This window comes from Heliangelus exortis, chromosome 3, assembly GCF_036169615.1.
Source record: "Heliangelus exortis chromosome 3, bHelExo1.hap1, whole genome shotgun sequence".
Lineage (NCBI taxonomy): Eukaryota > Metazoa > Chordata > Aves > Apodiformes > Trochilidae > Heliangelus > Heliangelus exortis.
In genome coordinates this window covers 14563814-14589670 of record NC_092424.1, presented here as the reverse complement: position 1 = coordinate 14589670, position 25857 = coordinate 14563814, and the positions used below count along the sequence as shown (strand labels likewise).

The following is a 25857-nucleotide window of genomic DNA, read 5'->3' as shown; positions in this document are numbered from 1 at the left end:
CTTATTTGAGTGGTCCGTTCAAAGACCACCAAGTCAGCTCTCCAGTGAACACAGAGTGCTGATGTCTCTTATGTGTACAGAGATGATCCAAAAAATAAAGAGCATTCTTAGTCACATAGTAAAGCCAGATTTATGCAACAAAGAAAATTATACAGCCACAAAATTTGTTCTGCATGGGCATTCAGTTCTCCTAGTACAGAGATAACCTTTTCCAGCTCTGCAAAATCTTGTCTCACTCAACACCAACTCCCACAGTTAATAAAGCAATGATCCTGCAGAGAGGAGCTCCCTTTACAATATATCTCACAAGCAGATCCATTTTGCATACTGAAGAAATAAGTGGTCTGTGGAAAATAGAATAGAGCTTCATATTTAAAAAATACTTGCAAAATGGAAGCCAGTAAAGGTTGTGCGAGCAAAGTAGATCATGCCAAATCATAAATCATAAAGTGTTCATTAAGCTGTAAATTTATATATCACTGGGTAGGACTAAGCATCTCATAAAAATTGAAATATCTTCCTGAAAAACAATACCATTTTTTAACAGGGAGTATTACCCTAAAAGGAGCTATACTCTACAAGTATTTCAGCTGAATAACTGGTATTGAGAAAGAGCTGCATTAACCGTGCCAGATACACTGACACCTACCATAATTTTCTGAAATATACTTTAAAAAAATGACTCATGAAAATGAATGCTTGTATTTATGCATTAGGTTTAATAGTGGTAGTGAACCATAATATATTTGTGAATTAATAAAAGAAAACCGTTTATTAAAACCAAGTATTTATGATAATGGTACAGCTTTCTGAAGGTTTGGTAAGATTCCAAAAACCACTATTAAAAGTTCTGCTCAAAATAACTGTGACTGGATACTTAATCCATAATAAACTTGTAAAAATGGTGCTAACAGGTTTTGTGAAGTTATTGGATCAGTAAGTTAATGTAATTTATAGAAGACATCTCATTAGAGACTGTTGTAATGAATAATAATTAAAAAATGCAATAAAGCTTTTTTTAAAGGCTAAGAGACACAACTAAAGCCTTCCCAGAGCAGAGGGGATGTGTTTTACTATGCCCACCCTCCAAGAACTTATAAAAATAAAATCAAATAAAAAACCAAAACACCCACACATAAATAAAACATGCAGACAGTAGAAGAAAAGCAAGCTAAAAGAAAAGGAAACAACTAGGTAAATCATTAGCATAATACTTGCTGAAATTGTTTGCAAAGCAAACAACTGAGAAAAACCAACAGATAACCAGTCTGTTAAATATGCATTTCTAGGAGGGAGAAGGAAATGCACATGCAAATAAAACACCAGTTGTTTGTTGCAGCTTTTGAGTAAAACAAGAAGCTCCAGAAGCTGCAGGCTAAACCCAATATCAGGTGCTATAAACTGCTAATCTTTAGCAGCAGGGACATTGGTGGTATTTATTTATCCTCAGAAACAATGGTATAAAGAACCAATGATTCAACAATCCTAATTTATTATCTCTCACTGGACAGTTAAAGATAAACCAGAAAATTCTGAACAACTGGAAGCTTTCAGCACAGACGACTGCAGAACATATCATAAAAAGGAAGCCAAACCATCAAACCTCATTTAGAGACTACTGTATTTCCACAAGTATTATCTACTATCTACAGAAAGTATACACTTCAGAGCAGAGCAAACACAACGAAGCATCTCATGTATTTCCAAGAGTGAATACATACATTTTTATTGAGAAACCTGCACCCCCTTGCATTGGTTAAAGGCTTATTATCTTCTGTACCTATGAGCTAAAGCACCTGAAGCTGTAAATAAAAATTTTATCAGCTGATACAGGCTTTCCTACAAACACTGCTCTTATATTCTCTCTAGACATAGCATTACAGATATAAGCTGTGTATACATGATAAAAAGTAGCACTATGCAATAAAACCCTAAACCCAGATAAGCTCAGCCATAAGGAAATACACAGTCCTCAGTTCTACTGCTTAGGATGCTGCCCTGTGCCACATCAATAGATCAACGTGCTTTGCCAGTGGATTTCTCTGATGCACAAAAAAGGGGATTCTGATTTTAAGTTTCTAGTGTCATAGCAAATATACTCTAAAATTAAGATTTCTCTGCCTTACTCTCCCTACCCCTCCCACTTTTTCTCCTTTGCACCTTACCCTTTAGCTACCACATCATTTCTTTTTCTCCCTTACTTTATTTTGCATTTCCCTCCTTTGTTCTCTTCAGCTTTATTCCCCCAACCCTGCCTGTTGCTGCTGATCTACCTACCCAATGCTGACCTTTCCCTTCACCCTGCACTTCCCTGTTCCTCTCATCTTCTGCTCTGACTTCCCGGTCTCCAAAACCACTGGAATTGAACAAAATGTCACCCACCCAGACTCCAGCCTCTCATATCTCCTTTCTCACTGACCCATTCCTCAGGCCTTCTCATCACAGCCCAGGAGCTCCTGCTGCACTCAAGCACTGAGGAGGGGGGAAATCAACAAAGCATCTCTGCTTTCCAACCTGGAGATCTCTAAATTGTGTGGATCCAATCCACACAATTTGAGGAGAACTCTGGGAAGTCTGGGAAGCACATTAAGGACTTGACACCCATGAGCAGCAAGAGGCCTAGCATGAATATCCTAGGAGTGGTCTTCCTCTTTGTCATCCACACGCTGAAATGCAGAAACAGGTCTGACAAAATGTCCTTGAAAAATATCAGCCTTTAAATAGACTACGACTGTGTTGAATCTCAAAGTTCTGCAAACCTGTAAGCTACAAAATGCAAGCTCTTACAAATAATAAAAAATCCACCAATTACTTGTATTATGGAAATCATCTTTCCTGTCAATAATTTCTAAAGCCACTAAAGCTGCACAGTTAGTTTAGGTTTACCTTTCCATTAAAAAGCCAATATTTTCACCAATATAATTCTTTTTCCTCCAACCTAAAGCTAGGACATACCCTCAATCTAAAACTCAGAAACTCTTACACCATTCTATTGGCAATCTTTCCCAAGTTTCCTATTCTATTTTCATTTTCATTCAATTTTCACTGTTTGAAAGGTATCTGGATGGACATAAAATCCTCTTGACTTAAAACTTATCTTTTCCTGCCAAGGTGCAATGCTGTCCTTGAATATCCACTGCCAACCCTACCTCACATTTGAGAGGCCATTGTCATTCATCAGCCACATAAGCACAAGGTTTTCCATATTTTTATCCATGCTTTCACTTTGTTTAAAGCCAATAATTGATGCCCTGCTTCATTTAAGCTTCTAGACAATTATCAGGCAGGTTTTGCATGTGGAAGCCAGTGTTTTACTTTTAGAGGAAATACACTGATGAGCACTTGATCCTTTTCTTGCCTAATTCATTTCTGCTCATCTCAATTGTCAAAAGTAAATTAGTTCCAGAATGAGTCTGATAGGGTGCCAGCCACCACTATCAGCGTTTCTGTCAGTGAGCTCGTCACCTACCCAGGGCCTCTCATAAACCTCATACCCAAAAAACCTTATTCAAAGAAAATATGAAGTGTTGAATGCTGACAGTTAATACTTGGAGCATGTTTGATGAGGTTTATATATACTTTCAAAATTCATAGCAGGGACCCAAGTCTCAAGAAAACTAAAGGGAAAATTACAAACAAAACATGTGAGTGGAAAAGAGTAATACTGCTGAATACTTAAAAGCATGTACATCATTAACAAGTGCAATAATTGTACAGGTTAACAAATTTTCAAATTAAAGCTGCATTTGTGAAACAGTGTGAAAAGGAGGATGTTCTGTAATTTTACTACTTACCTTTTGAGTCAATTGACATTTTTTGTATGACTACTCTGTCAAATGAAAATATCAAAAAAATTTTTAAAAATTGAACACAGAGCTGATAACATCAAGAGGCAAAAAGTGTGATTCAACCTGGCATAAAGCATTTACTTGTATAGCTATGTAAGTAGATTGAGTTGTATCTTCACCCAAATTCCACTGAGGATCTTGGGAAAAAGAAGCAACATCTAAGCTCACTCTCACACCAGAAGCAGATTTTTTACATGAGAGAACATACATAGATTGGATGCAAGAGGAATATTTCCCATCACATGAAGTGAAGTGCCAGAGACTCCTGAAAAAGGGAGGAAGAAGTGGGCTGTAGGTCTTCTGGTTCTTCTAGAAAGTTGCTCTCCACCTATGCTGTATTAAGATCAGGTATTTTACCTGGTATGTTACCAGGTATGTTTTATTCCATCTTTGGGACATGGAAAATAAAATAAAAAAAAATTAAAAAAAGGAAAAAAAATGGAAAAAAAAAAAATTAAAAAAAATCAATATTTTGCTAATTAAAAACATTTAAGTAAGCCAGAAAAATAATAAGCTGTTTTCAGCAAAGCATTTAATTATGCAGCACACACAAGTACTACATTGATTCAGGCCCTTAATTGGTTCAGTTTTCTCTTTGTCCCCTGTAATTACAAAACTTCAAGTTCTTAAGTGCAAGTAACATGAAGAAAGGTTTGAGGTCAAACCTTTCAGAAACTACAGTGGCATTGCAAACAAATAAAGCTGGGTAAATAACATCTATTTCAATTACACAGATGAAGTTTGTGGTAATTAGTTAGCTCAAACATGTCTGTTGGAAGCTGTGTTACCTGCTAGAATAGCATGGGCTCAGAGATAGTCCAGCATCTTCCTTGCAACTGGGTTTCACAGTGTTTATTTCTCACTCCCATGTCCTATTCAGTCAGATCAGCTCGGGGCAGCTCCTCAAGCAGCCACAGAAAGAGGCTCAGCTATGTCTCTGCAGAGGTGTGCCTTGATATTCTTGACAGTATATATCAAGGAATTACTCTAACAAAACAAAACTATTATCCAGTTATAAATGAAAAATGGCTGGAAAATACACAGTCCTGCCAAGTACTCCATCTCCCACAGATGCAGTCAATCCCAGCAAGCTGATCTCCCACAGCAAGGCTGTCCAGCATTTTTACCATGTGTCCAGCAGTGCAGAAAACAAAACTCTTCCTCGCTGGCCTCAGGTGACCAGATCTGTACCTGACACATGAACAACATGCAACTGCTCCCATCACCCTGACATGCAGCTGAGGGTCTGGCCACATGAAAAGCCTCCTGCTGCTGCTGTCACACATTTGAGGAGCAATGCCCATGTTTTTGTTGCAGCAGAAGAGGAACCAGAGCATATAGCTTTTCACTGTCCCTAAAGGATCTCTCATATCTCACTCCAGCTGAAAGCTCATAAGCCACAGTGCTCTCACATGTATCTCACCCTGATGTTAACCAGTAATTTTATAATATATTTCATTTGTTTAAACACACAGAATTGATAAAATGGAGAATGGTACTACCACATGGCCCATTAGATGCACATTAATAATATCTAGTTGTTAAAGATTCTTTAAAATTATTTCTTCCAGCAATCCCTATATATACACTTGAAGTGAACACCATATGTTCTTGAGCTCTCTGGTGTACTACCAGATGGAGTTGAACAAACAGAACTAGAGGTGAACTTGAAAGACTTGAGGTTTTTACTATTATTTTTTTAAGCAGAGATTGCCAATTCTCTTTAGATAGCTGCTAGTGCAAGAAATTATAATTTTTTAATTGCTTATGGGTTAATAAATGCAAAGCAATATCTTTTCCCTGAAAAATGGCCACACCCCTTTCCAGCATTATGGAGAGCTTTCTGGAAACTGGGTTTTATTAGGAAGAAGGTAAGAAATTTAATAAATGTCTAATCACCTTCACTGTAACCAGTATTTGAAGTGAAATTTATTTTTCGGCGTGTTAAAAGACAAACAAGTAGTTCAGCTGCATGTTCATGTAGCCATCTGCTATCTTGATTTCAAGAATATCTCAGAGCATGAAAACTAGATGATTAAACCAAAAGTGAGAGAGATTAAACAAGACAAGGTTTAACCTGGTCTCCTAAACCAAATGTTTCAGCCATGCATGTACTTCAATCTGTCTGAAGGAAAGTTCTCACACAAACCTCTATTCCCCCAGCTTCCCACAGACCCCTCTAGAAAAGCAGCATTTAGGGTTTCCTTTGGTCTGCCTCACACAAGTGACTGCAGCATTTCATTGCCCTGCCCTCATTAGCCATAGGAGGTCTCCCAAACAAGAACAAGCACCTTGCTTCTGTTTCAGCTTTTTGCTTGTGGTACTATGGCACTCTGACCCAAAACTCCCTCACCCTCTGAGTCTGAATAGTGTCCAAACACAGGCAACCCTGAGTTAAGAGGACCAGGACAGGGGATTCAATCCTGCAGCACAGTAGATGCCACAGAAGTGCTTGAACATCATCCCTCCATGACCACATTTGTTGGTGAGGGCATGCAGGGAGCTCTAAATCACTTGCCTGCAGATGGTGGGCCCAGGTGGGACCACATTACTCATGGGATAACATTTAATCAAGTCTTCAAGATAGACAAAGTCAGTCAGACAACCCCCCAACCTCAGACAAGTGCTTCCCATCATCCTGCTCCCCACCCTGCTGCCTGCTCAGCTTCAAAGCACTCTGCTGTGGGAAGGACATTAAGCCACAGGCCACCCCACAAACACTCAGTGACCCCAAATCCCTGCTGAGGCAGAGATCTGCTTGTAATTGTCTCTCACCTGGGTCACGGTATGACATGCCACACACCCAAAGCACTTGTGGCAACACCTTGACAAATGTGTCAATATTCTCTTTTCTTTTTCAGCCCTACCCCTTGGTGAGCACAACAACCACAGATGAATCTCTCAGATCCCAAACAAAATCCATCTCAGCACTTAAGTTTCTGCTGCTTGTGTAGCAGGGAATAGGATCAGCTGTATTGCTGTGCATTGTGCCAATACAACTGTGTAAATCTAGAGTCACAGCTTCTGAGGAGGGAAGACATCACACAGGTGGCAAGTAATAGGCGTTTCTGAGTTCATGTTTTAAACAGTAGCCACTTCTAAGACACTAATGCAGGTGGGGACCGTGCAGACAATTTCCATCATTTCCGGGATACCACAAGGTTTGCCTGTGTCTCCTAGCCCTAGGGAAACTGCTTTTTAAAAGCATGAAATCCTCATGATCAGACTGGTAGCCTCTAGCACTTGCCAGTTATGAGATAATGCCCCATTTTCACCCAAAGCCTCATAAGGAGCCCACACCTACCTAAAGACATGCCAGGAAAAGCAGTTCTGTCACCAGAGAGGGAATAGGGGCTGATAGAAAAAGGATGTCAAAAGCAGGTTACAGTAAGGGGAAATGGTAGAGAGCTGACCCAGACATGTCCTTGTACCTTAAAGGTACTCCAGAGCAGTAAACCAGTCTCTGGGCTCTGCATTACCACACCCCCACAGGAAACTTGTTTCATGCAATCACTGTGACTGAGCAAAATTATTGTGTAAAGTACAGCTGTAGCCCCAAATCTCCACAACACCCTTCAATTTACTAGAATTAATCAGATTCTGCACTTCTAGTAGCCAGAGGCAGACACGAGGTTACTATCAGAGATTATAACTGCTGGGTTATGCTGCCACCAGAGACACTTTCACATCACAGGCTGAAAAAAGGTATGATGTTTCCAGGCATCCCTAGGCTGTACTTAGCCTGATCTTCTGGGAGAACAAAGGAGCAGAAGTCATCATTGCAACACATAATGTAGTAGAGAGGAAAATATAGGAAATAAAACAAATTGTAAGAGACAAGTGCTAGAAAAGAAAGTTACTAGTTAAAGAAAATTATTTTAAACTAGGAGAAATGTGGATCTAGACAGCATGAGGACAATAAAGGACTGAGACCTCACGGACAGCAGCAGTTAAAGACATGCAAACCACTTGGCCTTTTACCTGACACCACACACATTTAGGATTTACTGAGAGCTTGGTGGTTCAGGAGTCCTCCAATGTCCTGGGTATGGTCATACTGGAAGGCTTCATAGAAGTACAGACAAACCTTTATCTCTGATGTCCCTGACCAGGACTGCAAAGAGAGTCCAATGCACACCTGATGTACAGCTTCTGGTTTAGTTTCCTCCAAAGAAACAGACCTTAAAATTGCTCAAACTAAGTCACAGAAAGTACAACAATTACGGGGTTATTTCAAAATTCATTACAGTGCCAGAGAAAGATATCAATACAGACCAGAAGTCAAGCCAATTCAGGTGTCACCTCAGAAGGTTACTAAGCTGAAAAAAGTATTTAAAGAGTTGTGAAGATTCTAAGTGTAGATCTAAACAGCCACGTGTGTTAATGCAAGTTAGCAGCCAGCCTTTGTGCAGACCAGTGCATATAGGAACAACTGATGTGACCACTGTTCACATAACTCTTGTCTGAAACTAGTACCTCTGGAAGGTTTTTTAATTAAAAAGGATTTAGTGCTATTAAACAATAAAACATCAGAACCCCAGAGGAGGCATAATTGCAAGATGAATAGTGCAGCTCCACAGTTTCCAAATCCACATGGTGTTACTGGCAGCAAGCCTTCAATTATGAGAAGGTAACAAGAAAAACCAGGCAGCCAGTGACAGTGAGGTACCTGCTATCCCTTAAAGGTGTACAGCTTCCCTTAGAGGTTTCTGCACTGATTGGACCTTGAGACAGCCACTGCCCTATTATAACTCACGGTAATCTCACTGACAGCAATGTGGATAGCAAGATGTGCAATGTTAACTCCAGTGCTGCCCATAAACTGAGAAGGCTTCCTGGCTTTTTACAAAAGGCAAGGTTTGGCCCAAGACACACATTGGAGGAACAGCTTAACTCAGGCAGTCAGAAGTATGTGAAATTTGCCTTAGACAAGCTATGGCCATGGTCCAAAATCTGTACTGGCAATTTTGCAGAACAATTCCTTTTAGCAGTAACCTCCCTCCCGCTATTTCAGCATCCCCACATGAAGATGGTAGTTGTGTAAGAACAAATAGAGGCAAAACAGAGCTGGAGTGAAATAGCCCATACAGGTTTGAAATTAATGTAATTTCCTCTTTCAAAGATGTATAAGCAGGCTAAAAATAGTGTTCCGTTTTTATCTGGGTTTTTTTAGAGGATGGGGAAGCAAGGCATGGTGAAAATTAAGCATATGTTTGTTTTGGTAATCTAGCCATTCCACTTAAAAATACGAAGGCATTTGAAAACACCATTCTGAAAAATAGGAAGCCTTCCCAGAAAGAAAATTTATGAGTTTCACTATTGAGTTCTGAACAAAATGCTTTTTCTGACCAAAATTAAAATCCCCTTCCCCTTCTGTTTGTCCGAATGCTACTGCTTCTCATAGTTCCAAAGGGCTTCCTCACTACATGCACAAAGCTACTTTATCTAGCACTAAAAGGGCAGATGAATTTATAAACTCCTACCACATAATTACATCCCAGCAATTTATGGGCTTCTTATTTGCTGTGACACTAAACCCTTGTACTGCGCTGTGAGATACATCAGCCACCTCTTTCTCATTCCAGTGACAATGACTGAACCCACACTGAAGCAGGGGCTACTCTAAAGCTCAGCTCCTTTGGCTTCAGTGTGATGCTGATTACCCAGATACCTGGAAGATCCTCATTTTACAATTTCATGTTAAGGCAATACTATAACAATCAATATACTTCAAGCAGATGAATACTAATGATGCTGCAATCACACCAGTCAGGAAACTGAGCTGTATGAGGGGAGAAAATAAAATTAAAAAAAAATAATGCAGTAGTGAAATGCCAATGAAGAAACATAATAAACCAGCTTACAGCCCATGACCCATAAGTGCCACTGACAAATCAATTCCCAGTACCTCAGCGCAAGCTACTGTTCATTTATTTTTTACTTGCCTGTCACCAAACAAGTCTGTAGCAGTATAGGCATAGTTTCAAACATACAATCTCTGGCTAATGTAATCTTTCTTCTGTTCAATTATCACTCACTATTCCCAGCCTTCAGAGTTCATCCTTGCAGACCACACACTTACACTGACTGCATTTGGCAGGGATGCTGATGCACCATACCAAGACAAAAAATATATTTAGGCTCAGAGTTTCTAAAGAGATCTGAGACACCTGTGGGACAGTATGATTTTTCTCTGCTGTACTTTATAGGCTGCTTTAGCAAGCAACACTTTCAAAAACAGCATTAGACATGCTGCAAGCACAAGGCAAGTGCTGCTGTGAGATAAAGCCTTGCAGCTGCACACATTGCTTAGCTCAGAAGACCTGCAGGCCCATGTTTCATGGATTTGTCTCGTGAAAGACTCCTCTTGAGCCTCCACATATACACAAGCCTGAATACATGCAACACTGAGAATGCCAGTTTTATTCTGAAGTTTTTCAAGTAACAGATTCCCATCTCCCAGCAGCTACTCTTGAATCTTCAGATAAATAAGCAATCTGAAGACCTGGGGAAAGCTGAAATTTTACTGCTGAACCCATGCCCACAATGCAGGCAGGGATTCAAAAGCTGCCAATCTAAAGAAGCAAGAAGAAAGTCACCACTCAGTGAGCACCTCTGTGGCAGCAAGTACAGACAAGAATCTACTAACATGGGAGGTTAGACTACACACCTGCTGAGCAGGTAAAATGTTCTCCATCTCATTTTCAGTTTGCCATTCTCCTGGGCAACCTGCTGAGCCACATATGCTGTTAAGATCTGCAGAAGGGCAGGCTCAAGACTGACAGCCACTGGGACATAAACAAGAATAAAAGTTGTTATAGTAGAAGATTTGCAAAACCTGTAAATTATCAAGGAATGCTCCAGCATTACAAACTTCCCATACAATTTCTTTTCCCCATCTCTTGTTTTGCTTGACCCCAATGGAAATTTGTAACACCTGATAACTTGTTACTGAGCCTTACCACCTTAACTAAAAAAATTAACAGGAACAGAATCACAAAGCAGGCAAGACTGAAAGAGCACCTTGGCAGTTTGCTATTGCAACAACCTGCTCTGAGAAGGGCAAGTTGCTGAACTAGGACAAGTTGCTCAGCTCCACATCAAGTCAGGCTTTGACCATCTTCAAGGACAGAGTCCAAAAACCTCTCTGGGTCACCTGTTCTCAGTGCTTGGCCAACCTCACAGTAAAATAATAACATTTATAGTTAATATCCTGTACTTCTATTTATCACCATACACATCAATAGGATCCCCCCTGAGCCTGATCTTCTCCAGGCTGAAGAATGAGCTCTCTCAGCCTTGACTCATGTAAGACACATTCCCATCCCCTAATAATCTCCATGGTCATTTGCTGAACTTGCTGCAATATGTCCATGTCTCTCCTATTAGGAAAGCCAGAAGTGGACAATGCACTCCAGATGTGTCTCACCCCTCAGAGTAAAGGGGAAAGATCATCCTCTTGAGCTGCCAATGATGCTTTTTCCTGAGAGCCCAGAAAACTGTTGGTGTTCTTTGCTTCAAGGCTACGATGCTGTTCATGCTGAACTTGGGTGTCTACCAGGACCTGCAGAACCTTTTCCAGCCAGCCAGTACTGATGCATGCAACTATTCCTTCTCAAGAATCACTGGGTGTAGCAAACACTCCTCCCAGTTTTGTATGATCTGCAAACTTGCTGAAGGTCCACTCAACCCCATCATCTAGATCATTAATAAATGATGTTGAACAGTTTTGGCCCTACTGCCAAGCCCTGGATTACACCATTAGGGACTGAGTTCCAACAGGACTTTGTGCTGCTGACCACAGTCCTACATGCCAACCAGCTCAGCCAATTTTCAGTTAATTTCATTGTTCATTTGTGTAATACACAGTTCACCAGTTTGTCCATGCAGATGTTATGGGAGACTGCCAAAAGCCCTATTAAAATCAAGATAAACAACACTCATTGCTCCCCCCTTATCTATTGATCTAGTGATCTCATCACAGAAGGCTATCAAGTTTGTCAAGCCTGATTTCACCTTCATAAATCCATGCTGACTACTCTGAGTCACCTTCTTGCCTTTTGTGTTTGGAAACCGTTTCCAGAGCACTTTGCTCCACCACCTTCCTGGGAACTGATGCAAGACTGATCACCTACAGTTCACCACATCCTCCTCCTTGGGCTTCTTGAAGACAGTGGTAACAATTATTTTCTTGCAATCAGTCCTCAGGAATCTCCCTCTATTGCCATGAACTTTAAAAGATAATCAAGAGTGGGCTCACAATGGCATCAACCAGCTCATTCATCACTTCTTAGCCCAAACTACCAAGTCCCACTTAAGTGGTCCATAATCTGATCCCCCTCCACTGAGGGTAAGTAAATCTTCCTATATCCAGACTTTGACTGATCTCAGGGGTGAGTACCTTAGTCATTTCCCCATCCTTTGTTACAAGATCTTCTTCCCCCATTCAGAAGTGGATCCAAAGTTTCACTCATATCTGTTCAGAAGCCCTTTTCATTGCCCTTCATTTCCTTCGCCAGATTCTCGGTGGGCTTTGGCTTCCCTAGCCCCATCCTTGAAAGATCAGTGTCTTTATACACCTTCTGTGTCCCTACATCCAACTCTACTATACTTTTTATAGAATTAGCCAGGTCATGAAGAAACTTGCACTTAATGCTTTCTTCATTTCAGCCCTCCATCATAAAAAAAGTATTCAGTTTCAAGTGTTTTAGTTTATTCTCCAGAGCACTTCTGGGGATATGGTGTGAAGGCCCCACAATAAACTTTTTACACACTTGAAAAGAAACGTCAGTCTTAAATGCAGAAGCTTGGCTGAAGTGCTTCATACTTAATGATGATTTTCACTGAACACCTTTTGAAGGTACTTCCCAAACAAGGACTCATTTTTCCATTTCATGTTTTCATCAGGTGAGGAGATGGAAGCCCTGTAGTGCTAGAATCTATTTCAGGTTCTAAATAGGGGTTTAAGCACCAAGTAACAAACATGCCTTAGTGATTACAGTGTGCCTGATTTCCTATTGCTCTAGACCTTCCATTAAAAAGCTGCTGCCTCTTCACCATGGCATCCTATTAGCATTCACTTTGAAGATGACTCCACAAAACATTATGAACAGTAGTACCCTGTCACGGTAATTCAGGCTCCTAAATTGTGTACCTGGCACCAACACAGACTTCTTGTTTTATAGTAGACAGTGAAAGACCTCCTTGTTCCATTCTCATTCCTCGCTGATAAAACAGAACATGAGGTATATGCACAACAAGGGAACATATCCAGAGGTTTAATGACTTTTTCAAATACTTTTGCAATCCTCCCTATCAAGGGGTTATACAAAATGCTGTTGATCTTTTCACTGAAATAAACATTGTTTTCAGGATAATTGATTCTTTTAAAACTTATTTCCCAAAGTATGGAAGATAGAGCACATCACAATAATTTACTAATCTGCAGTACTGTGTTAAACTTTGGCTCTCTCCCACAGTGATGTTTCAAGAGCCATTGGAAGTCAAATTAATGTGTTCAGGGTCTTAAAGTTTGCAAGTAAACAGGTTTAAAGAAAAGAGGTTTAATCCTGTGTAGGGCTTTTAATATCCAGAAAGATTAACATTACGGGAAAAATTCTGCAGCATTTGATAATTTTATGGCAAGTATGAAGTAAATATCAATTTAGTATAAATTAATTTATAAAAGCTTGTTTACCCATTCTAAAAACATAGCATCCTTACTAATGATCTCGAGGATTAGCAAATAGCTTGGTTATTGAGTGGCAGCAGGACCCCAGAGCACAGGGGCAGAAAGAGTGGAGCAGATCTCTCCCCCACACACCAGTGTCCCTAACCACTGAGTGCATCATAGTGTGTACTCTGAAACCCTTGTATAAAAGATGCACCAAGTAAACGTGAAAATAGCAATCCAATCTCAGTGACTTTGTTTTAAGGAACTTAACTCTAAGGCAAGCTTAAAGCCAGCCAAAAAGCTAAAAGGTTGCAACAGGTGACCTGACATGTCCACATGCACACATCCCCATTCACCAAATATCTACATTTCCAAGCATCTCCCTCACCTGGCTGCTATAGCAAATAACCAAGTGTTACTGGGCACCTGTGTCAAGGTGTTGGCAGTGAGGGACTGCAGGGTGGCCTCTGAAGAGAGCCTGGAGCTGCCTGTGCAGGACATGGCCAGTTCCAATGGACCCACCACAGGGCACAGATGAGTCCCTCAGCCAACTCAGTCGTGACAGAAAATGTATGTAAGAAAGGGCCAAAAACTGTCTGGGGAAAAAACCAAAACAAAACAAAACTGAGAAACAGCCCTGCCAGCACAGAAGGAGACAGGAAAAAAAACTACTGGAAGCACTACACCAGAGACCTGAGATACCATGGTGGATGTGATGAGTTGAGCTCGGTCAGTTGCCAAACACCCAGCCAGCCACTCTTTCCACTGTCCTTCCTCAATGGTATAAAGGAGAAATTAAGATGGAAAAACTTGTTAGTCAAGATAAAGACAGTAGCTGAGAGAAGTAAGGGGCAAACTGGTACTGGGTGTTGCCAGGGAGGGCAATAACTGTAGAGAATCTTCCGTGGTTGTGAAGCAGCGAAGGGATGAGGGGTGGAATTATATTGTCTAAATTGTCCACCTTCACTGGTGTTGTGATGATGTTTTGATTTTGATGTGAGAATTTTCCCCACATGCACTACAACTCCTTCAAGATAACAGTTTAATAAGAAAAGCAAAAGCTGCATGTTCAAGCAAAGCAAATAAGGAATTAATTCACTACTTCCCAGCAGCAAGCAGATATCCTATCAGTTCTTGGAAAGCAAAGTCTCAGCACGTGTAACCACCACTTGGGAAGCCAAAGACCATAACCAAGAATGCCTCCACCCCCTTCTTCCTCCCCTTCCCTGAGCTTTTAATGTTGACCACAATATCTTACTGTAGGGAACACACCTTTGGTCACATCAAGTCAGCTGTCCAAGCTGCATCACTTCCCAGTCTCCTGCAGACCCCTTGGGCAGGGCATAGGTTGTAGAAGAACTTTGGTGCCATACAAGCACTTTTCAGCATCAGCCAAATCACTGATGCTTTATCAACACTTCTAGCCTTAAAGAAATTCTATTAAGAAAGTTACCTCTATCTCAGCCAGACTCAGTGCAATCTCAACCACTTATTCCATAAGACTTATGTCATGCCCAGGTCCCACATTATCCAGTATAACCAAATATCTTCTGACCATCCAAACCCATCCCATTCCTTTCATGTCTCATTCCTAAAATCCCATTGTACTAACACTTAAACATATACTCCACATTTAAACCATCTTTACACTCAGCAGTTGTATTTATACATCCCCATTAACCAGTGTCCTCTGATCTGGAGCCAAAGCCACTTCACAGTACCAAGCTCATTAATAACCTGTTTCATTTAGATTTCAACACATACAAAATTCTTCAAAGAACAAACAGCACAAGTCACTGGTTTCCAGGACAGAATACTAGACAAAGCAATCTACTACACATTGCCTTCACGTGCACATGGTACATAAGGGTGTAAGATCTAACTGTGACATTCAGTCCTTCAAAGACAAAAGTCTCTGCAACCAGATAATGCTGTCATCTTGCAGCATTCTGATAAATAAGTTCAGGATGTAGCACAAATCACTTTCACTTTGGATCTTTTGCCTTTATCTACTACATGATGACCTACCATCTAGCTTTGATACTTCCATCTCAAACTACACCATTAAGATAGCCTTCAACAAGGACCATGGCATTATTTTATTAACAGTGACCACTATTGAAGCAGCAAAAACAGATGAGAGCACAAAAATCCAAACTAAATGCAATCCTTAAAAGCTCTTTCTTCTCTCATTTTCATTGTGTCCTGCTAAATGCAGATAAAGAGTGTACTAGGCTGAGCCCCATTCCTATTTTTATGTTGCAGAGAACTGACTGCACTTATAGCCACTTAGGACAATTTTATCCTTGCTAAGACTGTGGAAGGAAACCAGGGTTGTTTTTAAGCTGTGCCTGTAAGGAAAGGTTCTTACCTGCATTAGCCCAGGGGAGATACCAGGGGCAGCTGACATTCACGTAGGTGCCGGGCAGCCCATCCGGCCAGCAGGCGTAATTATCAAATGTTCTGTTGCAGAACTTGCCTTCTGCAGAGAGATGGGAGGGAGGGTCATGCCACTGTCTTGTATTAATACTGCAAGGAGGACAGGACTGAAAAGCACGAGGTAAAAGGAAACACAGACATGTGCACTTAAGCTATAATAGCATTGTGCCATTCAGCTTTGATGTGGAGTTAGATGAGATTTTATCTTTTTGGGTTTTTTTGTCCACTGCTTTATTCCCACACAACAGCAAACTTGTTTCAGGGTGAAGCTGAAGAACAGATTAGGGTCTTTGACTAAATCAAGGGACAAGAAAGATAAATCAATACTGACTCATTTCCATCTTCTCTTTTATACCCTTGTGTCTCAGTATAACTGAAAATAATTTTTGCCACAAATAATGTAGATAATACTTCCAGAGAAGGGTTCACAGTCATGCAGTTGGAAAATTCAGCCTAATACATAGATACATCAACTAAATACCCCCACACAACCATAACTTTGTGTTACAGTTTAATCTACATGAGAATACTTCAATTTTAGATTTATTAAACTGTCATTCTTAGAGGGCAGCACTCAACCGCTCAACAGGATAATGGAGAGGAGGGAGAGGAATGTTTCTGTCATTACTGCCATCAGCTACTGCTCTCAGTCTGCCACAACAATGTAGTTAAGAGAAGGAAAATTAACAGGTTTGAAATAATTCTTCAGAGATACAACTTTAGACCCATCTTACTGTGTGACAGAAGCACTGAAGCACAGGAGGGGTGCACTGTGTCCAGCTGTGAGCATCACTGACAAGTCACCTGTGTCCTCTAAACACCATGGTGCTGGCATATCACAGCTGCTCTCAACACAGTACAGCAGCTGAACTGCCAAGATAAGCTGCATTCTCATTTTCACTAAGGCACTTATAAAAAAAAAAAACTACCCAAAAACCCCCAAACAAACAAACAAGCCATTTCAGCACTTTACAATGTTCAAAACAGTATATGCCAACTTTAGGCATTCAAACTGCTAGGTCAACATGAACAGCACAGTCACAGATTTCCTAATGCACTCTTTACCCTGACGCCTAGAAAAGTTTCAGGGGTATTAGATTTATTTAATGTGCTGCTTTGATGTGTTCCAGCCACCACTTGCCAGTGCAAAACACTCTGGTCCTAAAGACTAACATTGTTACAATTAAATTGTTCTATAAAATGCTCCCTCAGCAGAATCCCACTGAGAGCAGGCAGCAACAAATAGGATAAAGAAGAAACGGACTGGAAAGTAAGCTGGAGAAGTATTTTCAAGTTCATATCACTCTCTTGCTACTGTTTATAATGCATTTTTATAAATATCTTACCTCTACCAAGCAGGCTTACCTGCAGCAATGGGGGGTGCCTCATATAAGTATTTCAGGCATTGGAGCTGATACTCCTTCCATTTCTGCATAACCCCTGACAGGGACCCATCTGAACTCTGAAAGAGAAAACATGTCTCAAATATTGAAGGGATTTAAGCTGCAGGTCTTCTACACAAACTGAGCAGGTGAGTGTGGCTCAGCTTGTGGCTGTCACAAGCAAAAACAGATCTCTTATTGTAAAAGGTACAAGATGCTCCTATGTATTTACTCAATAGCAACCAAAAAAATCCCTTTCTATTTGTACCACAAAGAACTGGAAAAAAACCTCACAAACAACTACACTGTGTCTTCACTGAAACCTAAATTGATCTGTCCTTGCTCTCTGGAACGTGCCCCAAATGTGTGATTTATTATCTCATGAAAAGACAGAGACCTCAGCAAATCCTTTTAGGAGAGGTTTGGTTTCCAACAGCTGTATTTCTGATATCCCATAAATGAGAAAAAAATTAATTCACTGTATTCAGCAGATATTCCCCAAGCATTCTACCACGATGCAGATGAAAGCTCTTCCAGCTCAGCTTTTCTTCCATGAAAAACAGCTTTTCCCCTCCATCCAGAGTATTTTTCCTGAAACCACAGAAAGAGCAGGGACGTCTTTTTTTTTGCATAATTTGACAGGCCGCATCAGTTCCACCATCAGCTGCCTCAAGTACTGATGGGCTAGAGGAAAGTCTGTACAAACTCCAAGGACACCAGCTCCTAATAAACTCCTATATTTAGCACCAGCTGCTCACTCATCCTCAGTAGATGTCCCACACAGCTCAGTGGGGCACCCAGTTTACTCCTCACATTTAAGAAAGAAGACATCAGACCTTCTCTCCCTTCTCCACATCTGCATAAAATGAATTACATGTGTCAGGATTAGCAGGCTGGGAGTGATAAATAATGCAGCTAATTCATCATTGTTTTTCCTGAGAAAGGCCCAGCACGGATGTGCCTAACATACAATTAACAACACAAATCTAAATGGTACAACATGCTAGCACCAAGTGAAGGAAAATTCATTTAATCCCAGCTGTTGATCAATTTATTAAGTGAAGCATGAAGGTAAATAATCCTTGTAATTTAACTCTCACATCTTCAACAGCTGATTTTTATTTTCCATTTGTGCTTTTACACCTTTTAAACACATTTAAAAGGAAACCAGAGAAGGATTGTTTGAAAATAATTAATTTTAAACCTACACTACATTTCAGGAACCCCAAATGGAAGGACTCCCCACTATAACCAATGTGACTAAAATTTAAACATCAGTGGAATCACCTTAGTATAAAGGAACAGAAGCACAACTGGTACTTTCAGACAAGAGACCTCTCAAGTCGTCTTACATCCTTGTAATTGAAAAAGTGTTTGAAAAAACAAACCACCACATGCATCACAGCTTCTGTCTGGATTAATCCACACTTCATCTATTACAAAGCTGTTCTTGTGTATGTGATGAGAAGTACAGTATCAGTGTTTCAAGAACAACTGCCTATACTTACATGTAACATGTATCTCATGGCCATGTTTTTAGAACCAGCTACCACTGAAGTGAAAACAAGGACAAGCCTGTTGTTCTTTGAAACTCTGACTCTTGGGTACCTGATTTAAATCATCTTACCTATGCCAATAAATGTTGCCAAAGTCTGTCAGTGATAAAGTTCCTAGTGTAAAAGTAATGCATCCCACTGGATTTTAACTGTGTGCTTATGGATACAGACAACGTGAGCATAGTGTCTCACTCAACATACCTGAATGAGAAAGAAAACATCATCACCTAAATGAGGTCTACAGGTGTCTATAGAGAAACACAGAACCAGTAACTAAAGTGTTACCAGTAACTTTCAGGTTATGCTTTAAGAGGTCTTCATTTTACAAGGGTGATTACAGAAGTTATACAGGACTGCTTCACAGCCTTCTCATCATCAGACTAACACTTCAATAAATGAATTAGAAGGAACACTGTCAGAATGAACTCTTATAGCTTCAAAACTATATCGTTTCAAAACAGAATAGTTTCAAAAGCTAAGTGTCACACTTCCCAAGAAGTAGCTCTTGACCATGCATGCAGATGACAACATCAAATCAGCCCAAATCCAGCTTTTAAAATCACCAGAAGATAACGATGCATGCAGAATTTTATTTAGAAACGGGACTATCTTCTAAAATATCCTGAAAATAGCCTGAAACTGCTTACAATAGGCAAATGAGCTCTATGGAGTAAGCAATCCTTTAAAGTATTTTCTTCTCAATGAGGTTTTCATCTATTGTCTTCATTGAAACAGGAATAACGAGCTTTAATTATAGCTTAGGAAAAAAGCCTCTATGCCTCCATTTAAAGAAGAAATCGAAACAAACTACATATATTGGTTACTCATAATGTAAAAAGACAACTCCAACAAGGAGCTTAGCAAGCTACAAGAATAAAACAGTTAGACAGGCCTTTTTTGGAGATAACTGATTTGGTGGACAGTTTTCCACTAGCTACAGTTCGTGTCAATAAGACAATCAAATAGAAGTCCCAAGACTACATAATTTGTTCTCTCTATGAAACAGTTTATTCTGGTTCAGCTAAATGCTACCTTTTGTTACTAAAATGATTTAAATTTGCTTTTAGCGTGTGCTAATTCCCAGTTCCCAGAGATTTTGGCCTGCGTGAACAAGAATCACAAGTTACACCATGCCACAGATTTACAATGTGTGTAGTTATTGAAAAAGAGACACTACTTCCTTGAAGTGATTTAATTACTTCTGCAACATCAAAACACATATGAGGACAAGGCTTCTGGGTCTGTACTTAAAATTTGGAGCAAACTGCCAAAGTTCAAGTAGCTTTATTAAACACAGGGTTATATTTTTGTTGCTAAAAAGCACCAGTCCTCAAACTTTAGTAGGGAGGTTTGGGGTTTTTTTTCATTTTTTTCCTGTTATACTCAAGCATGGGAGAAAAAACAATAGTAGTTTTACTGTGGTGAAAATATAGCACTGAAAGCTAGTGGAGGAAAAGAAGATGGAAATGTGGCTGATAGGTTAAGGTGAAGGAGTTAAAAGACAAGAAGGGATGAAGGACATTAAGGAGGTGAGTAATGATGCGGCATAAGGAGCATAAATCGATGCAAAAAAGTTAAGATTGGTGAGAGCATTGAGATCAGGAACGTTTCAGTGTTTCAGTTACACACATAGGTGTAATTAATCTCTAGCGATAAATTGCTCCAACAACAGTCTAAAGACACAATTCCTTAATCTTCAAAGACACTACTGTAAAATTAAACATTTTGGTCTCTTTCCAGCATCTTTGAAACTACTCCTGGTGTGACAAAAGTGCCCACACAGAATCAAGGCAATAAATGCTACACAAACAGAGTATAAACCTTCAGGGGCTCAGACTGCACACCATGGAACAGCATCATTTAGCACGGATTCTGAGAACTGAGAATTCTCAGTTTCAGAAGCAGCCAGTGACTCCTGGGTTTATATTCTTCTCTCTTTTCCCATCATAATTTAAGAAGTTTCATATGCAAGAGAACGAGAAGTTCCTTCTTACAACTGTGTAAGTCTTTGGTTGCCTGTTTTTAAATAGGAACATTTACCTTACAGCCTTTTCATGTGTCCTGGTCTGGGCCAGGGTACAGTTAATTGTCTATCTTGTAATTTTGCTTTCAGCTAAGTCTCTTGTAAGTAGCTGTACTTGCTGAAATTAACACTAAGTTTCTCAGTCAGTGTCTGCTCCTAGGACTGACAGCACTCGATGTTTATAGTTACTGCCAGAGAATGGTGCAGAACCAAGGCCAGTGCTCAGTTCTGAGGAATATCTTATGCTCCGGAAAGAGAAAGGGAGTAAAGAGGTCACTCCTCCTTTAGGGAGGAGTGGACAAGATAAATGACTAAAATTGACCGAACAGAGTATTCCATCCCATACACATCATACTTGGTACAAATTGGAGGGATCACAGGGGTCAAACCCCTTCTTGCCCTTCTTCACCTTCTTTCCCTTCTTCACCTGAACCTCTTTGCTTCGGCATCCTGGGAGGATTCCATCCAGTCATCTGCCTGCAGTCCTGATCCATGCCACCCTGAATCATGCTTTTAACATTTTAGGATAATAAGCTGACTTCAACTTCCTACAACCACTGGAGCCTCCAAAATGCTGATCTCAAGGCTTCAAAATCAAAAGCTACGACACCTGTCATAGAGCCACACTTAGGTATGGCCTTGTTAATCTTCCCTCAGATGGTAATGCTGACATATTGCCATTGCATTTACTGAGAAACTTTTATCTGAGAAACACCAGTGAGTAACTTTTAAATTTTACTGCCCTTTTTGAAAAGTCCAATGTGACACATTATTTCAAAGCTACTCTGCTCAGGATCAGGACAGCAACTAAATCCAAGGCAGGTGAAGATTGCATATTACTAGCTTTATGTTCATTCTGACTTGACCTTCTTTCCTTTATGATATGATTGTATTAAATCTTCTGTTATGTCAGCTTGAGCTATAGATCTGCATCAATAAAAGCCAATACGTAGTGGAAGCTAAGCTGGCCACCTAATACTTTTATTCAGTTCATCGCACGCACATAAACTTGAATTCAAGACAGTTTTGTCCTCAGTTCACAGCCCAAATCAGAGCATAACACTGCTATCCCTAAAAGCTTTCCTGGGACCCAATATCACCTTGCATTTATTTGGGTAAGATTCCTCATGTTCAATAAAGAACAATTTCCAGGTTTCAAACTTAAATTCATTAATTTCTGTGGGGCTTGAATGCCCTTTCCCACCTAACAAGATGCTTTGGCTTGCCACAAACAGTCCCTCTAGGAGCGAAAGTTTAAAAATAGGCTGTAGCACAGCACAAACTCTGCAACAGGACAAGCTGTTCATAGAATAAACTTATCTTCCCCTGCAATCTGTCATCCCTCTTTTCCACTTCTAATTTGAAGTAAATATTAAAGAATATGCAATTAGTACCTCCCCAAGCCCATCAGTCAAGATCTAATTTCCCAACAGCTACCATAAATTTTTCAAAGAAGTCCTGCAAGTGTTGATCCCCCAACCAGCAGTTTGTAAGAACAGTTACACTTCAACTTTTGCAAGAAAAAAAACATCAACACTAAGCAAAAACACCCAACCATGAACATCATATTAAGAGTGTTTTTTGATCCACTGTTCACTACATGAAAAAGCAAAACTGTTGGGAATCAGTTCAAGTGCAATGCTTCTTGAAGACCAAAAGATATTCTGGGAATGTGTTAGCATGGAAGCAGGCTTTATTGTTCAAACTCCTCAAAAAGCAATGAGATTTAATTGCTATCATAACTACTTTGATCAGCTCCTGTGTAAAGACTTAATCTGAGTACATTATAGGCAACATTTGATAGTCTAGCTACTCTCCTGTGAGTACTGAAGCTAAGTCTAAGGAGCAATTACAAAATTACAGCAGTGTCTGTACAATAGGTAGTACAAAAGAAGTATCAAAGACACCTAAACAATGCCTTTTCCAGAGACCAAAAAATGAGATAATAATTTCAGATATCTGACCATCCCAAATTTCTGTATTTATTGCAATCCCTTTCCATATTACTATGGCAAGGATAAAGTTTAATGTAGTCATCTGACATTGTGGAAGACTAAGCGACCCTTCATGGTAAAGTCATTATTTGTGGTCCCTTCTGTAGGGCTGCTTGATTTATATCAGATGATACAACACCAATTATGCTTCCCAAGTTATATTGTACAAAATACTGTGTCAGCAGCTGGATCCCTGTGGACAAATCCCTTGCCCCTCTGAAAAAAAAACCAAACAAAAACCAAAAAACAAACAGGATCAAAACAACTTTTCTTTCGGAGAAAAGTCTATTTCTAGCTTCTGGGAGCTTTTCCTGTAAATGCTTCTGTTCCTTAGTTACTAATGAACCAGCGACTTTGGTAGCTCAAGAGCGCCAGAAAAAGAAACCTTTTAGCAACCTCCCTGCTAGAGAAAAGCAGCAAATGAGCTCCCACAAGAAGAGTTACTGAGTTCAGTGAGAAACTCCTGAACAACATCCGCCAGCTGAGTTGTCTCTTAGGCTGCAGCCACTTAGCACTTACAAGACCTTCAAGAAAAACAAGTCCCAGGACATGGATCAAGACAGATCTTGAGAACAGTGTTTCACCAGCTGTCTCACGGCATTCTGTCACTGTTTTAACACTTGACATCAAGCTTTTGAACTCAAAGCTACAAGAGCAAACTCTCACCAGACACTTAAAACCAATGCACAGAAGAGCCTCTTCTCCTCTGCCTGTCTCTTAGAGCAGCTCAGCCCAGAAGAGCTCAGAAGACAGCACACCCAGTCCTGAACAGGAACCCTCTGCTATCAACACCTTCCCAAAACAAGCAAGATTCCTCCCCACCCCTCATTCCATTTCATTTCTGCCTGACCCACTTCAAAATAGTATTTCAACCCATCCAAAAACATCCTGAAAGAAGAAACAACACTCCTGTTGAAGACAAGGAGATGTATAAAAATACCTCTGTGGAGGTTTTTTTGTTCTGTTTGAGAAGGGGCTGGAGCTTGATGGTCTTAGTCATTTTTTCTGTTCTTTTGTTTGTTTTACATGAGAGGCTGCATCTCAGCTTTCCTCTCTCTCATCTGAAAATAACCACTGCACCACGTGGTCCTCCACATTGGCCTGCTTGTCCTCATTCCCTTTTTTTTTTTTTTCTTTTCCCATCTTTCGCACACCTGCAGAAGGAAGGGTTGGCTGTGCTCAATCCCCTAACACATGATGATAGCATAGGGCACGAATCACCACCACCCCTCATTCAAAATCTCTTCTTACTAGTTTAAGGAAACAAGGATGAGAATATGCACCTCCTAAAGGAGGTTTGAAAATGCAGATTTCCAAATGCAGAATGCTTCTGCCTGGAGTGTCAATTAAGATTTTAAAAATCAAAAAACTAGAACTGACTTGAGACACATTCCTGCTTCTCAGTACTTCTGCTGACTAGATTAAGCAGAGACAGGTCACAGTTTAGCTGATTTACCATTTCACAAATTGTTCCAAATACATAATCTGTCTGAACAGGCAAAATTCAGCCCTCCCCACAAGAGATTTCCAGTCCAAGACCAAATATCCCAGGTCTGCCCTGGGATGCTTCATTCCTGCTTTGAAACCGACCAGTCTCCTCTTCCCCTCCCTGATTTTTTTTGTTTTGACAAGGTGCATTTCAATGAGAATATCTCTTGGCCCTGTCATTTTCTGGATCATGGCAAAATATTTGGTATTTAGAAGCACAGATGTCAAATTTTTTTAACACCGAAATCAACTTGCATTAAGGAAATAAAGTACAGCTTAATATTTCAACATGCTACAAAATTAAGCATCATCTTTTAGAGACATAACTAAAAGTCAAACTCCTGTAGGTCAAGTAGGATAGGAAGAAAAATGTACAAGGCTGTGTTTGAAGGGTTATTCTGCTGTTTCTGTCTTCAGTGATGGACAGACCTGGGACACAAACAGTTACCTGCAGTTTTTCTGCCCCAGGAAGAACTTTCTCAGCCTGGAAAGAGGTTTCTTCTTTGGTCACTGTAGCACCCGTGATGCTGTACATGTTTACTGTTAAAGCAGACACATTCAGACTGACAGTTACCAGAAAATGTTATTGTCATTAGGATGTCTTTCATCTGTTCTGGTAAATGTTCCTGTCAGGTATGTATTACATGAGCCAATCAAACATCACAGAAAAAAAACACTGAGCAACCATGCAGAGAGACAGAAGATAAAAGCAAAATTCAGAAGTAACTATAACTCCCAAACTCTTGGGGAACAGAAAGCAATCCTACAATTTTAGAATCCTACAATTCAGCGTGCCAGCACTTGTGGGAATTAAATTATTATGGGACTCCTGTACAAGGAGATTTTACTGTGCCTTGCAAATTGACACACATGCTTTGTGAAGTGTTCTTTATAAGAGTTTTATTGATGCAGTTATACAATAGAGCAATCAAAACAGCAGAATAAACACACCATGAGAGGAACAAAGGCAAAGTTAAGCAGTGTTGTGAGAGCAAGGGAAGCTATAAAGCTGGAGAAGATCTTCCAGATCTATCCTCACAGATTTAGAAAAAATGCTGCCTGTGGTATTGGAAGAGGAACTCAGCACTTCATTTAAAGTGTTGTAGTAACAGACTCACTGGATGGTTTGGATTGGAAGGTCTGGTTAAAAATCATCAATTCCAACCCCTCAGCTGTGGGCAGGGACATCTTTCACTAGATCAGGTTGCTCAAACACCTGCCCAGCCTGACCTTGAATACGTCTGGGGATGGGGCACCCACAACTTCTGGGCAACCTGTTCCAGTGGATCACCACCCTCATACTAAATAATTTCTTCCTTATATCCAGTATAATTTCCAATATAATGCAGGTTTTCCCAGCACCCTACGGTGTATCTGATGGTAGGGAACTGTAGGAAATTTTGAGCAGCACTAGATGCCTACACGTTGGCAACTGATTCATCCTGAGGATCCCT

The 25857-nt window shown here is 40.2% G+C and overlaps 1 protein-coding gene across 2 annotated transcripts in view; it reads right to left on the bottom strand.

Annotated features, from left to right (window-relative positions):
- The window catches only part of GLP1R (glucagon like peptide 1 receptor), an 86309-nt gene that overhangs the window by 40121 nt on the left and 20331 nt on the right, over nt 1–25857 (bottom strand). For both annotated transcript variants that reach the window (XM_071739369.1, XM_071739370.1), the window contains 2 exons: nt 17326–17422; nt 15893–16003 (listed from right to left, as the gene is read on the bottom strand). In XM_071739369.1, coding sequence (XP_071595470.1) covers nt 15893–16003; nt 17326–17422 — 208 coding nt within the window. The remainder of the gene's footprint in view (nt 1–15892; nt 16004–17325; nt 17423–25857) is intronic.